The 16466-nt window shown below is 41.6% G+C and overlaps 1 protein-coding gene across 2 annotated transcripts in view; it reads left to right on the top strand.

Annotated features, from left to right (window-relative positions):
• The window catches only part of Pi4ka (phosphatidylinositol 4-kinase alpha), a 134338-nt gene that overhangs the window by 77834 nt on the left and 40038 nt on the right, over positions 1-16466 (top strand). For both annotated transcript variants that reach the window (XM_026401773.2, XM_026401774.2), the window contains exons 20-27: positions 4948-5056; positions 5507-5643; positions 5792-5925; positions 8131-8213; positions 13107-13177; positions 13257-13381; positions 14860-14941; positions 15260-15343. In XM_026401773.2, coding sequence (XP_026257558.2) covers positions 4948-5056; positions 5507-5643; positions 5792-5925; positions 8131-8213; positions 13107-13177; positions 13257-13381; positions 14860-14941; positions 15260-15343 — 825 coding nt within the window. The remainder of the gene's footprint in view (positions 1-4947; positions 5057-5506; positions 5644-5791; positions 5926-8130; positions 8214-13106; positions 13178-13256; positions 13382-14859; positions 14942-15259; positions 15344-16466) is intronic.

Below are 16466 nucleotides of genomic sequence, written 5' to 3'. Positions count from 1 at the left end.
AACTAGTCTGATTCTCAGACAAAAGAATGTACAGGTATTTGAGGGGCTGTGGGTGTGTCTCTGTCACTGCTTGAGAGATGCTAAAATATAAGGGCCATTGTGTTCAGGATATGGAAAGTGTGGTTGAGTTTGGGTCTAGTGTAGCATTCTAACTTTAGCCAAATCTGTTCCCCAGAGCCTTTATCTGCCCTACTCAGTTGAAAGCTCCAGCATGGACACCATTGTGCTGCTATGAGAGGCCCTTCCATGTGTCCAGACTCCTCCTGGGGCTCAGCCTCACAAACTCTTGCTCCCTTTTCTTACTTTCACACATGCTAAGCCTGGCCCCCAGCAGAACCTTGGCAGACACAGTTCTTTCTTCTTGGAGCATCTTGCCTGCAGAATGGCACATGGCTGCTGTTCTGCCACTCTTCACAAATGAGGGTGGTAATTATACCTAATATGGGAAGAGGTTATAAAAATTGACATAAATAATGTCAGGAGGGCTGGGGTTGTAGCTCAGTGGTAGAACACTTGCCTAGCATGTGTGAGGCACTGGGTTCTATTCTCAGCACCACATAAAAATAAATAAAATAAAGGGCCATCCACAACTAAATAAAAAAATTTTTAAAAATGTGAGGAAGGGCTGGTGCTGGGGTTGTGGCTCAGTGGTAGAACACTTGCCTAGCATGTGTAAGGCCCTGGGTTCAATCCTCAGCACCACATAAGGATAAATAAATAAAGGTATTGTGTCCATCTACAACTAAAAAGTATTTAAAAAGAAAAAAAGAAGAATGTGAGGACAAGCAGAGGGGTGCCCAGCATACAGTAGATGCTCAGTAAATGGTTGCCTTTTTCATTTCACAGAACCTGTATGTATTCACAGAAAAGGTTGGAGAGGTGACTTGGTTTTCACTTTGTGCTCTGTATACTTCTTTGCTGGAATTTCTATTCTATTAGTATGTATTACTTTTTTCTTTTTTCTGATGGTGCTGGAAATAAACTCATAGCCTTACTCATACAAGGCAAGTGCTTTACCACTGAGCCACACACAATATCCCTGCCTCTTTTATTTATTTTAGTTGTGGGGTGCTGGAGATTTAACCCAGGGGCAGTTTACCACCTTTTTTATATTTTATTTTGAGGCAGGGCTTCTCTAAGTTGCTTAGACCCTCACAAAATTGCTGAGGCTAGCTTTGAATTTTCGATTCTCCTGTCTCAGCCTCCCAAGCCACTGGGATTACAGGCATGTGCCACCTTGCCCAGCTATTCTTTTTAAGTATTAATGAGTGATATTTCCTGCATATTTAGCTTTCTGGTCATGTAACCCACTTTTGAAAACACTGGATTTCAACCCTTCTTAACACCTTGACGTTTTTAAATCTGTTTCCCATTTAGAGGTAACAGATGTATGCGGTTTCAGCCTCTACCATAAAATGGTACCATCTGTCACACATATTTCGTTGTTTTTGTCCTGCTTCAAGGTTTGCCTCATGGTCAGATATTTTTTCCAATTTCTTTTTTTTAACTGGGGTTTGAGACAGTGGCCCTTAACCACTGATCTACATCCTCAGCCCTTCTCTTTCTTTCTTTCTTTCTTTCTTTTTTTTTTTTTTTTTTAATTTTGAGACAGTCTTACTAAGTTGCTGAGACTGGTATTAAACTTGTGATCCTCTTGCCTTAGCCTGCCAAGTTGGGATTACAGGTGTGCACCATTACACCTGACTTTTCCAACTTTTTTTTAATTTTTATTTTTTTAGTTGTAGATGGACACGATATCTTTATTTTTATTTATTTATTTTTATGTGGTGCTGAGGATCGAACCCAGGGCCTCATGCATACAAGGCAAGCAAGCACTCTACCATTGAGCTATAATCCCAGCCCCTCCAATATTTTTTTTTTTTTTTAGTTGTTGATAGACATTTATTTATTTATTTATTTATTTATTTATTTATATGACTTACACTCCTCCTTGGGCTGGGGTTGTGGCTCAGTGGTAGAGTGCTCACCTAGCACGTGTGAGGCCCTGGGTTTGATCCTCAGCACCACATATAAATAAATAAAATAAAAGTATTTTTTTTTAAAAAAATTTATACTCCTACTACCTCAGTCTCCTGAGTCACTGAGATTACTAAAGGCATGTTCCACCGTGCCCAGTTCTAACTCCTTTTTGTCTCTTGAAGCACAGGAATACTTCTCTGCACAGAGTCCTAACCAGCAACAGCTACATCATGTCTTAATCTCTAGACATGTCAAAGCACTGCTAGAGCCTTTTTCTGAAACTAGCTCAGTCTTTCCTTCCTGGGAACTAGAACAGTCTTAGCTGAGATGATAACTGAGGGGCCTGGAGGAGTCAGAGGACAGGGAGAACCCACAGGGCAAGCCTCTGTTCCCATTAGGAGTGAAGCATTCCGGAAGCGTAATCTTTTTTATTACCACCAAAGGCAAGTTCTCTTTATAAGACATTGGAAACTCTTAGTCACATAGACCTTGAAGTCCACTGTCTAATAATCCCCTTGTGCCTCCACCATCTCTTAGGACCTCATCTTAGGTGGGCTTCTCACTGCAAAAACACTCACTTATTCTTGCAGTCACCCTTATTGGCCACTGGCTGAACTAGAAGTACCTTGTCAAAATGTCCTTTTGTGGCCAGTGTCCTGTGCAGCCCTGGGCTTCCTGTGATGACTCCTCCATTTTCTCTGTCCTCCCCAGCAGCCCCCCTCAATGTTCCCTACCACCTTAGTACCTTCCTAAAGTTCTCCCTGCACTGCCAGGTCTTTGCCAACTCTCCCCAAAGACACAGTACCCTGGTAGCTTTCAAGGAGAGGCCAGTCCTCCCACACAGGTTGCTAGAACCCTAGACAAAAACCTGTATACTCCCTGTGATTGTAAAAGGAATATACTTATGACAGAAGTCTACAAAATACAGGCAGTGTGGCTGGACATGGTGGCCCACACCTGTAATCCCAACACTGAGGCACATGGATTACAAGTTCAAGGCCTGTCAGCACCTTAATGAGACCTCAAAAACTTAGCAAGACCGGTTTCAAAATAAAAAGCCTGGGGATAATACTTGATGATAAAGCACCCCTGAGTTCAATCCCTAGTACCTAGATAAATAATTAAATGGGATGTAGCTCAGCCAGAGCATCCCTGGGTTCAAGCCTCAGTATCATACCAAAAGAAAAAGGAACACAGATAATGTTAAAGGAAAATAGAAATTCTTGGTAACTCAGTCACCATCTGTATTAATATGTGGCTGGATTTCGCCCCTTTGTTCTATGCATATATATTTACATGTATGTTTTTAATTATATATCAATTATATATTTTGCAACTTTTCATTTGACATTGTGTTTTCTACCTATGTCACCAAATGGATATTTAAAATACGGTTTTTTTGGAAGTATCAAGGATTGAACTCAGGGTTTGGACATCCTAGGCCAGTACTGTGCCTCTGAGTTACATCCAGACCTTTTATATTTCAGTTTGAGACAGAGTCTCCCTAAATTTCCTAGGCTGACATGGAACTTGTGATACTTTTACCTCAGCCTCATGATTAATTGGGATTATAGGCATGTGCCAATAGACCCAGTGAAAATGTGATTTTTTTTTTTAATTATGCTTGGAGTATCAAACCCAAGGCCTCACACGTGCCCAGTAAGTACTCTACTACTGAGTCATATCCCTTGCCTGAAATATAATTCTAAATATTCTGTTACTTATTTCAAGTACACATTAATGTTTTTATATTTATTATGCTGTTTTTTTAAATTTTTTTAGTTGTGGTTGGTATAATATCTTTATTTATTTTTATGTGGTGCTGAGGATTGAACCCAGTACCTCATACATGCAAGGCAAGTGCTCTACCACTAAGCTACAGTCCCAGCCTATTAAGCTGTTATAACATTGCAACATTTTTGTGCCTATATCAGGTTGTTGTTTTGATAACTTCATAGAGATGGTATTATATAGGTGAAATGTGTTTGGAGATATTTAAAATTTGATGCATATTACCAAATACTTTCCAGAGAGTGTGCCACTTTATAGTTTTACCAGCTGTGTGTAAATAAGTCCCAGTGATAGGTATCATCCATCATTTCTCTCTATTCTCTGTGTCCCTGGCCCAGACTTGACACTTGTTTGGGTAGCAAAACGTCCCTCAAAGCAGATTGATCATCATTATGTAGAGATATCAGTGTCTGGGGCTGGGGATGTGGCTCAAGCGGTAGCGCGCTCGCCTGGCATGCGTGCGGCCCGGGTTCGATCCTCAGCACCACATACAGACAAGGATGTTGTGTCCACTGAAAGCTAAAAAATAAATATTAAAAAAAAAAGAGATATCAGTGTCCTCTGGGGGTTCTCTGAAGACTGATCTGTTCAACTGAGCATTTTACATAAATTTAACCTTTTTATGTGACTGATGAGGCGCTCCATGCCTCACATCAGGTAAGATGCTATCTCAAATAAGGATGCAGGGAATTCACTTTCTTATAAGTGCACCAGAGCAACTTTGCTTTTACAGCTGTTGTATATATTAGAATTCTGCCCAAGATTACTGTTTGAAAAGTTGTGCTTTTCAAAGCTACTTGTGTTCTACCCACAAACTTCTTGCAGTTTCTCTACCACTCTTGAGGCCCTTGACCACTTTTCTAGGAACTGTGCCCTACTATGATAGTTTACCTGTGGGCCTCCCAGACACATCCCCTGTGAATACTTGCCTGCCATGCCAAGTGCCTGCTGCACATTGGGTACTCAATAAACAAGTGAATGAATGAATGAACTACTGATTGATAAAATTATTGAGAAGCAGCATCAGCCACTGATTAGTGTGCCTTTTCTTACCCAGTCTGACTATCTGAGTCTCAAAAATGCTGTTGGAGAATAAATCTATGCTTGATTTTATACTTGCATGTGTTAGGGTATTATAAGCAAATAAACTTTCTCCTTCTCTTCTTGGCATATCAGCTTACCCGACGATTGCCACCCATCAAGGAAGCCAAACCTCGGTTACAGAAGCTTTTCCGGGACTTCTGGCTCTACTCTGTACTGATGGGATTTGCTGTGGAGGGATCAGGTAGGGGGTGATCTCTCTCTCCCAGGGAAGACAGATTGTGGAGTAGAAAAAATCATGAGGTCAGGCTCAACCTGATTATTAATGTGAGCATGTTCAAAATAAGTTCAAATGCAGCTATTTCTTCCTACAAGTCTTTGTAAACATTATACTTCTCAGATGGAGTTTAGAGTACTTGAGAATGCCACATACCTTAGGGAAAATCTTCCCAAGTTACATAGCAGCCTAATTTTGGCATTAATTACCTCAAAGGATCCAGGACTCTAGAAATTGTCTGAGTCAGTACCACTATAGTGCTTCTTGACCCAAGAACTTTCCTTCCTTCCTTCCTTCCTTCTGTCCTTCCGGTACAGAGGATCAAATTCAATGCTCCCCCCCCCCAGGCTAGTTAAGTGCTGTAACCCCCATCTACATCCCCAGTCCTACATCTCACTTGTATTCACTTTCTCACAGGACTCTGGCCAGAAGAGTGGTATGAGGGGGTCTGTGAAATAGCCACCAAGTCACCACTGCTCACCTTTCCCAGCAAAGAGCCACTGCGGTCAGTCCTCCAGTACAACTCAGCCATGAAAAATGACACGGTCACCCCAGTAAGGATTCTCCCTCATTTTTGCTAAAACCTCTGGAACAATTAGGGCACATCCTTTCAAAGTTCTTATGAACACGTTGTCGGCCACTAGGGCCTCTTTCTCCTGGGGAGATATGCTTATGAGTCTGTGAGAGTTTCTTTCCCTCCAGGCTGAACTAAATGAACTCAGAAGCACCATCATCAATCTGTTGGACCCTCCTCCTGAAGTTTCTGCCCTCATCAACAAGCTGGACTTTGCCATGTCTACCTATCTCTTGTCTGTGTACCGGCTGGAATACATGAGGTACACAGGTCTTCACTTCTACACATCCACATTTGAATGAATTTTTAAATTTTGACCTTCTAGACACAGAACTTTTTTCAGCTCCTCCCAAGACATGCAAGCTTTCTAAACACAACCATCTGCTTTTCTCATGTGCCCCTCTTCATGAACACCAAAATACCATATGTTTAGAGACATCTCAGTATTTAAATTCCATTTTTATCCCCTCTCCCATAGGAATTAGGCTGCTGAGCAGTCCTAATGCTGCGAACTCAATCCTTTGATGTTGGGGGCCCCTCTGAGGAGCCAGTCCTCACTAAGCTGGTTTCCAGGAACATGGCTAAGTACAAATAACAATGTGAATTAGGAGTGGTCCAGTTCCAAAATAGTCCTACAGGTGGCCTGACCCTTAGTGTGTAGCCATAGCAGTCCTAACCACTATAATGACTGCTGTGATCTGATGAAGTGTTTTTGTTTTACCAGGTTCTATACTAAGTTACATGTATTGGCACACTCTCCTGAAAGCCTGTGAGGTTGGCAATATGTTATACCCATTTTGTAAATGAGGAAAATGATATAGTAAGAAGTTAAGTAATCTCTAATGTAGATTGAAAATCCACTGAGCCTCATCCTCAGCCCTCTAAATGGTCTTTTAAGCACTGTGCCCTGCTACCTCTTGTCAGTGAATGTCAGAAGAAGCAGCCAAAAAATAACTGGAGTAAAAAAATAAAAACTGATCACACCACCGTTCCCACTAGCATGTTATATAGCTCCTTCTAGTTCTTTTTCCAAATAATACATTTTCAAAAGTCAAAACAAAGGAAGCCAACCAAAACAGTGAAAGTATGGTTTCAGTGCTAGTATGCATGATTAGAAGAGATGTGTTAAGACTCCTTCAGCCTTCTGTGTTGGAAGGCAAGACTATCTCCCACCCTCCACAAGTGTGTCCCTAAAGTGTTCAGGATCCTGGGCTACCTGCAGGTCCCTAGGAGTCCTGTCATAGTATGGAGAAGCAACTCAAAACCTTTTTTTCAAGAATTTGCCTTAGATTCCCAGCCACTGGTTACTGGGAAAATTTTTAAATCACAAAAGAGACAATGTGAGAAGTCAAGTTAAAGCCATGTGTGTGTGAGCAACTGAGAATGCACGCACTTAAAGCCCCCTGGCCCACCCTGAAGAAACTTACCTTTCGAAAGACTGATGGGGAGGCTGATGGTTGCACATCACAAATCCTACTAAGTGAATCCTCCAGAACTCTGAAAGGCTCATCAAAGCAGCCGTGGTTCAAGCTCACATACTTCTTTTATTTTTTTCCTTTTCCCCAAAGATTAAAGATATTTTTTACTGTAAATGTCAAAATGTGGGCCGGGGAGGTAGCTCAGTGGTAGAGTGCTTTATACCTAGCATGCTCAAGGTCCTGGGTTCAAACTCCAGCACTGCAAAATTAAAAGTAAAAATATCAGGGCCAGGATGTATTTCAGTGGCAAAATACTTGCCTAGCATGCACAAGATCCTAGTTTGATCCCCAGAACTGGAAGAAAATATATAAATAAAATTTCCACAGCACATGAAATTTAAAAAGGGGGTGTAACCCTTGGGAATAGTACAAAAGATGCAAAAAGTGAAGAAATACAGGTCTTACTTACCTAGCTCTGAGCCCCTCATTCCTGCTGTTAATTGTCCTATTTTTTCCATCTAGAAATTTTCTCACCATAGGCAAACGTGTATATCCTACATATGTACACACATAGACACACCTTCAGGAAACCTGTCAGAGAAATTGTGCTCTACCTATTTCCCCGTATCTTCCTTTTTTCACTTAATAGTATGTCTTGGATCTTTTTTCTGTAACAGCACATGACAGCTGCCTCTTATTTTGGTGGCTATGTTATGTGACATTGAATGGGTAAACTTTGGCTTATCTGACTGGTCTCCTATTGATGGGCATTTAGACTGTTTCTGTTTGGGGTAAAGCAATCAGCACTGTTGTTGAGAATCCTTGTGCACCTAACTCTTAAGATATGTAGCTAGTAATGAGGCTGCTGGGTTGAAAAATTTGAGAGCATTACATATCACCCTCCAGAAAATCCAAGTCATTGTTTGCCCCTATAAATGTTAGAGAGTTTCTGTTTCTCGCAGCCGTACCAGTCTGAGGAGTGTTAACATCTCTGATAGGGAGAACCTAGATTTTTTTCAAAATTTATTTAAAGCTGTTCTCCTTGTTAGGGTACTGCGTTCAACAGATCCTGATCGCTTCCAGGTAATGTTCTGCTACTTTGAGGATAAAGCTATTCAGAAAGACAAATCTGGTAAGCTTATTATTATGATACTCCCATGATGACTTGAACTTTAATAGGATAAAAGGGCTACTACTGCCTGTTTTCTGTCAACACAGAGGAAAATTTTATCAAGTTACAAACTACATTGGAAAGATCAGCATAGAGCATGTAACCTTAAAAAACATATCTTTCCAGCTCTGCCACTGTTGCAAGGAGACCAAAAAACAGAAGGAGCCCACCATATATGTTCATGTGTGCTCCAGCACCCAGATTTTTGTCCTTAATATTATCTTCTGTATAAAGAACCAAGGCTCCTTGAACAGTCATCAGTGGACCTGGAGCATCTTACTGTTGCCAGAGAGCAGTCATACTTTTTAATTGTCAGGAGGAGGCTAAGAGGACCAAGGAACCAATTTAAAGGGACTCCTAATGGACAAATTATAATAATTCAAACATAAGTACAGTTTTTTTTTTTGCTTAATTGAAACAAGTTTAGATTATGAAAGGTATGAGTTCAACATACAAGAATTCGTAATTACAAAAGAAGGGTGAATACACTGGGAGATATATATTTTATATATATAATTGTTATGCTATTTTTTAGAGAATAATAAAGATGAGGAAAGACTGTACTTGTTCAATAAAGATGTAATATTTCCCTCATCTTTTTTTTTTTTTTTGGTACTTGGGATTAAATGCGGGAGCACTTTACCCCTGAGCTGCATCCCCAGCTCTTTTTATTTTTTGAGACATGAATCTTACTAAGACTGGACTCAAACTTACTATCCTCCTGCCTCAGCCTTCTGAATTACTGGGATTACAGGCATGTAGATTCATGCCCAGCTTTCCAAATTATTTTTTGTCTTTTTTTTTTTTTTTGTGTGTGTGTGTGTGTGTGTGGTGCTGGGGAACCAGGGCCTTGTGCATGCAAGGCAAGCACTCTACCAACGGAGCTATATCTCCAGCCCCCAAATTCATTTTGATCTACACTTAGTTGATTCCTCAGATATGGAATCCACAGAAACAGGGCCAGTTATACATAATGCTTATTTCTTCCAGTAAGGCTTTGTGAGGTGGAAGCATGGAGTTGATTCTGCTTCTTTTCACATAAACAAGAAAGAAGAAACACCAGGAAAGAGCCTCACAGTCCAGGAAAAGGTTCAGCACCAGCAATAGGAAGACTACTCCGTCCTGATCTCAAGAGAGTAACTAGGTCGACAGAGTGGACAGTAGATGATGAACAGAAAAGTCGCACAGAATAGCCAGTCAAAGATGCTCTGTGAGTCAGGGCTCCAGAGAGAGTTGGCTGCAGACATAGCCATTGTCTTGAGGGTCTTCACATCTTCATATCCCTACTAATTAGGAAGAACCCCCATATGGGGCAGCCTTCAGGCCAGATAGGAAGACCATAGTTGATAAGCTATGCCCAGGCCAGAATCTGCATCATTTCTTGGAACATTTCAGTGTAAAAAAATCAGTATGAAAAAAGCCTCATGATTCAACATGTCCTCAAACCCTGAGTGTACAGAAGGCCTCAGCTATTAAAAGTTCCAGCCAAGAGAACTGAACTCGTAGGAAGTCAGAAAAATAGTAAAGTCTATGAAAATATTAGTTACCAAAACCCCTAGTAAGGCAACCCCAACATAGAACTAGGAATAAAAAGAAGAGAGAAAAGTGGAAGGGGGCACAAAAGAACTCTCTGGACCAATAGAAATATTCTATGTCTTGTTTGAGTTGCATAAATGTATACAGTGGTTTAAAATGTCATCAAATTGAGCACATAAGATCTATAAAATGTATTATATGCCAGTTATACCTCCCATTTTAAAATTGTATTAAATAGAGTTTTGCAGAAGTTTATTTAAGATGGGAGGGGAAATAAAAGAAGAGACATTAAAATTGAGTCAGCAAAGAAAAAAGTTTGTATAGAATAAGCACTTTTTGACCAGTTTTAGTACAAGAGCACTGATGAGACTAATATAAAAGATGTTTTAAAACGTTAGGGTTCTTTCTGCTTCCTGGTGCCCAAGCTGAGCAGTTTTCCTGATCTTAAGAGAGTGACTAGGTAGACAGTGTACCACATGCTTCTGCCATCGAGTTTGGCCTTGTGCCATGACGTTTTTGGCCTTACCTCAGGCCCAAAGTGACATGATCAACCAACCATGGACTGAAATTTCTAAAACCAGGAACCAAAATAAACATTCCTTCCTTTTAAATAAATAAATAAATAAATAAATGCTTGGCAACTTTGCAAGGCCCTAAGCAATTTATTGAGACTCTGTCTCTAAAAAAAAGTTGGGAGGGGGCTGGGGATGGATCTCAGTGGTAAAGCATCCCTATATTCAATCCCTAGTATAAAAAAAATAAATATAAAAATTTAAGAGATGCTAAAATATTAGACTTATGTTTTAAGTAAATATTTAGAATCATTTAATTAAATTTGGTAGAATACATAAATCTTGATTAATTGTGTGGCTAAATATTTTGAGGGATATTGATTGATAAATTCCTAAGATTAACAAATTTAATATTAATAAAATACAAGTAGTAGTAAGCAGTCCTTTCCGTGCCAAAAGCCATTGGGACATTGGTGGATCCATCAATTTGTTCTTGCCAATGGAAAAATCATTCCCAGATACTTCTAGTACTATTTTTGTCCTCTTTTGGAAAATAAATGCTTGAATAAATGTTTTCAAAAATCACCCCAGGGTCATGTAAGACTTTCATGCATTGAGTCTTTTGCAGAGCACTTCACACTGCTACTCAGCAGAGTCAGGAAATCAGGTGTGTGAATTTGTTTTTGCAGCTGGGAGCCAGTAGAGTTAGCCAGGAAAGATGATGGAAGGATTCTAGAAGCTCCCTCTGCTGGCAGTAGAGGAAGGATTAGAGGTCTCAGGTGGAAAATGGAAGCAGGCAGTTTCTACCAAGGAAGCTTTTTCCAGGAGAGCCATAGAGCACAGAAGGTGGGTGGGCATGCTCAGAGGGTCTCACATACATGTCTCAGGAACACTTGGGCCTGGGACACCATCAGCCACTGGCTGATTCATTCCTCTCATTCATCTACCCAGTATCCATTTGTGTAGCAGCTATTTTGTTCTAAATTCTGTGTTAGACAGTTGGCTTATCTTGATTCTAGGAGAGGGAATAAGCAACCAAAAAATTGGAAGTGCCAACTCTTAAAAGACCTCAGAACCTGGCATATTTTGCCAGCCTCCTGGAGAATATTTACAGACAGAATCAGATCCCTTTCTGAAGCTGGATGTCTTGCTTGCCCTTCTCTCCAGGCTCTTTTCTTCTATTGCTATGTCATTCTGAGAAAATTAAATGACACTGAAAATGATTTGCTCTTCACAGATGCTCTCCATTTTTGCAGTACACTGTTCCACATGATTTCCACATGAACCAAATTGATTGTTTTGGTTCTTAATAATTAGTTAAGCCAATAAGGGTGCAGCTGTTGAATTTACTCCCATCTTCCTTTTCTTTCCTAAGAGATAGAAAGGAATTGTCTTTGGAGATATGTATTATTCATGAATTTTCAGAACTAATCAAGAGAGAGGGTATTTGAAACATCTAGCTGCCCCCCTAAAGGGGAGGGCTTCCACCTCTTTTCTGCAGGTATAAATCAAACCTCTGTGTACACAAGGCCAGGATTTTGCTTGCATACCTCCTGGATGCCTAGTTAATCAGTACACTAGTAATCTGGCGTTAACTGTAGGGGCAAAAAGGAGGGTGACTTTAAAGTAAAAGTCTTATTAATATTACCTCATGATTTTGATTGACATGTGATCACTACTAAAAAGTAGAAGAAATGAGGGAAAGGAAAGTCTCCATGATATCCACAGTAATTACAGGCTGAATCCACTGAGGGATAGTAAAATTAGTGGGCAAATATTTAAAGAAATATTAGGTACTTGCATAATTTCAAAGTATCCCCCAGATGTATACCAATTGCTATGGTGATTTTATCTCTCATCCACAAATTTTCAGAAAATGGCACTTAATTCCTCAATCCTAATTTGAGTTTGGTGACTTTTTGGTGGTACAGATTGAGGACTGAACCCAGAAGCACTCTATACTGAGCCACATCCCCAGCCATTTTTACTTTTTTTTTAAGACAGGGTCTCACTAAATTGCTGATGCTGGCCTCAAACATATGATCCTCATAACTCAGCCTCCTGAGTTGCTGGGATTATAGGCATGTGCCACTATACCTGATCTCTGGTGGTGACTCTCTTCTAGAGTTTAGAAAGGGAAAAAAAGAGTCAACCCAGACTAAGTGATTGAGGTTAACTTCAACAGTGATAAGAGATATGGATATATATGGATATAATGTGACAAGAACAACATATCACCTCTGTGGTATTATCCCCCAAATCCTAGTCTAATCTTGAGCAAGCATCAGACAACTAAATTGAGGGACCTTCTGCAAGATTACCTGTACCTTCAAAAGTGTCAAGACAGCAGATTGTGGAGGTGCATACCTGTAATCCCAGCGGCTCAGAAGCCTGGGGCAGGAGGATCCATAAGTTCAAAGCCAAGTGTCAAGTTATAAAGTTCAAGGACAGACTAAAGAATCAACACATTCTAAAAGAGACTAGGAGATATGATGAGCGTATACCACATGTTTCCAGGCTTGGATTCTGGAATAGAAAAGGGACAAATGGGAGAATTCAGAAAGTACAGATAAAGTCTAAAGTTTAGGTAGTAGCATTCTATCAGTGTCAGTCTCTTAGTTTTGACAAAGGCATCCTAATTACATAATACATGTTAATATCTGGGGAAGTTGGTGAACAATGAGTACATGGGAACTCTGCAATTATCTGTAAGTCTAAAATAATTTCAAACGAAAATGTTTGCAAATAGCCAGGATTGGTCCCTTTCTGTGGCTCCACTTGATCCATGGAAACCTTCTCATTTCAGGGATGATGCAGTGTGTGATTGCTGTTGCAGACAAAGTGTTTGATGCCTTCTTGAACATGATGGCAGATAAAGTAAGTCTCAGCAAAGTGCAAGCATATGCCTGCTGGAAGCACACAGGTGTGCTATTGTACCTGTCTCTTTTGACTCTAGGCCAAGACAAAAGAAAATGAAGAGGAACTGGAGCGGCATGCTCAGTTTCTGCTGGTGAATTTCAACCACATTCACAAGAGGATAAGGAGGGTGGCTGACAAGTACCTGTCTGGTCTGGTAGATAAGTAAGTTCTATTTCCTACTAATGCTTTGTGTATATGTGTGTAAATGTTTGAGATTTGAAATTCAGGGGAAAATCATCCTTACATTATCCATCCAGAAACAGTGGCGCCAGAAGGAAACTTCTCATAGGTGATGCAGATTTCACCAGAATGTCAGGGAGTTTGCTATGGCCTGAATTTTAGTTTGGAAACCTCTGTTCATTCTGAACTATAGATGTTATTTACAGTACCTCTCTTGCTAATCAAGTGCTCACATCCCTGTGTCTCTGTATCCCACTCCCCCTACCATCTCCTATCCCAAGGTGGCTCAAGTAGAAGCAGTATCCTATGGGATTCTCAGAAACAAAAGTCCACACTGGTCCTTTCCTACCATTTGTGCCGAAAGCCAATACAGACCCTCTTGGGACACATCTGCATATAGACAAGTTGGGCTTGGTCAGTGTCTCTGAAGTTTGTAAGAAAGAGGCAGTACACCCACAGTGAGCCTACCTACAGCTATGTCAAGGGGTTCTGGAGCCTTCCACAGATATGCCAAGTGCCTGCCTGGTCCAGGCAGCTATGCCATCTAAGGGTGGGTCAGGAGCTTCCAGAGGTCATGAGAGCAAGTCTAGCATACATGTGGCATGTCAGAACCAGGCCTCTTGAGCATTGAGCTATAAATGACTTATAGCAACCCAAAGGTACTCTTCTTCCAGCCCTAGGGCCACCAGAGCCCATGACTTATCACTTTCAGGAGTAAGCAGTAGCTTCTGTCTACTCCAGGTATCATTCAGAATCTTTGTTTTGTTTTGTTTTGTTTTGTTTTTTGTTTTTGTGTGTGTGTGTGTGCCATGATGTAAGAAATATTGGGAATCCCTGGTTAAAAACTAGGAGAATTAGCCAGACATGATGGCATGAGCCTGTAATCCCAGTGACTCAGGAGGCTGAAATAGGAGGACTATAAGTTTAAAGCCAGTCTCAGCATCTTAGCAAAGCCCTAAGCAATTTAGTGGCACTCTGTCTCAAAAAATAAAAAAGGTCTGGTAAAACACCTCTAGGTTCAATCCCGAGTACCAAAAAATTTTAAGAAAGAGAGGGAGAGGGAAAGAAAGAAAGTGAAATGGGTTGGGGGAGAGGGGGGAGAGGAAGAGTGAGAGGGACATAGGAAGGGAGGGAGGGATTGCTTTGGGGTAGAGGGGGTGTGGCCTCGCTAGGGTAACACCAATATGGTTGATCATTGTCAGGGTTGGAGCAGACCACCTAGGGCATGTCTGACATTGAAGAATGGGACTGGAAAGCATATCTGACCAGGCATTGCCTACCTTAATGTAGAGGACCTTCAGGAGCTGGTGCCCTGCCTCAGAGGTCTTCTGAGACCCCACCTCAGCAACCAGCAAAAGGTGTAGCTTGTGCTAGTGCAGGGGAGAGTGACAGATGTGCCCCACTCCCAGACAGTGCAGACTCCTGGGAGGCTCAGTTCCTGGACCCTGTTCTTGATACAGGTTTCCCCATTTGCTCTGGAGCGGGACCGTGCTAAAGACCATGCTGGACATCCTACAGACCCTCTCGCTGTCACTGAGTGCTGTGAGTGTCCCTGGATGACCCTAGTGACCTGGAGCTGGCTAACATTCCTACCACCTATTCTGTGTTGTGTCCTGCCCCTCCAATTTGATGTGCCTCAACCTATTTAATGCTTCAAGGGGCAAATTTACAGTGGCAGAAAGTGAGGATTGCCCACATCCCACTCTGTTGTTTCCAAGTAAACTGCAAGTCTGAAAGCCCTTCATAGATTAGACATGTTGTGGGAAGGGGTGGCAAACATGCTGTTGCCCCAAGTCAGAAGCTTGGCAGTGGCAACCTCAGGAAAGCAGATTCAAAAAGGGAATCTTGCTGTGCTTACAGGATATTCATAAGGACCAACCTTACTATGACATCCCTGACGCCCCCTATCGGATCACAGTTCCTGACACATATGAAGCCCGAGAGGTAGGTCTCACTTGCACTTCTTGGTGCAGGTTTCCACACTTGTTCAAGCCAGACCGTGTTAAAGACCATTCCAGACACCCTGCAGACCCTCTTGGTGTCATTGAGTGCTATGAGTGCCCACCAGTGACTCTAGTGAGCTGGGGCTGGCTGACATACGTGCCATCTACCCTGTGTTATAGCATGCCCTGCTGTCATGTCTCAGCGTAATTTATGCTTTGAGTGGCAAATTCATGACAGTGGGAGGGGTCTTCCCTGCAATGAGGACTACTTTCACAACCATCTCACTTATGCTTAACATACATTAGGTCCTCAAGTCCCCAGCAATTAAAGGCACGAGTAGTCCTGACCCCATCACATGGTGAAGACACTAAGCAATGCCGGGGTTCCATTGCAGGGAAGGCAAGTGACTCACCTGAGCCTTATCTGTCTTATAGTCCTGCCATCCAGCCACCCTGACTCTCAGCTGTGCTCCTGCTTTAAATGCCAAAGAGGTTTCCATCTACAGTTTACAGCCTTTCAAATTTGCATTGAGCAAATGTGATTTTTAGACCAGTCCACTTTTCTGAGGCATACTGCCTTTTTGTTGTTGTGATGGAATGACATAGCTTTGGCATTGTTATACAGTGGGCAAATAGGCAGGATTAATAGCTCCAAATGAGGAGGATGTACTAAGTGTCTCCTGTCCCTGACTCAGTCTAACTTGGATCCTCTACTGTGGCAGGACGGAAGCTCAGCTCAGCCTTGTGTTCCTCCAGTCCTAATTCAGGCCTCTTAGCCAGACCAGCTGTCAATGTAGAGTTTCTCTCATCGCACCCATGAGGATTTTTGCCACCTGGAGCCTGCCTTTCCCTTTAGTCACTGAGTCAGGACATGTTGCACAATTGCCCTATGATGTGCAATTTGTATAGGTTCTGTCACACAGCCTTTCAGAATAACAGACCATTCTGTGGAGAATTCCGTCCCCTGGAGTCTTGATGTTAGAACATGATCACTGCTAGGGCTACAGCCAAGATTGGATGCTTAAAGAACAAAAATTTATTTTCTCACAACTTTGAGGCTGGAAGTCTAAGATCAGGGTATTAGCAGCGGTGGTTTCTTCTGAGGCCTCTCTTCTCGGCATGTA

This window comes from Urocitellus parryii, chromosome 3, assembly GCF_045843805.1.
Source record: "Urocitellus parryii isolate mUroPar1 chromosome 3, mUroPar1.hap1, whole genome shotgun sequence".
Classification (NCBI taxonomy): Eukaryota; Metazoa; Chordata; class Mammalia; order Rodentia; family Sciuridae; genus Urocitellus; species Urocitellus parryii.
Note: the sequence above shows the minus strand (reverse complement) of the source record. Positions and strands in the feature narration are given on the sequence as shown.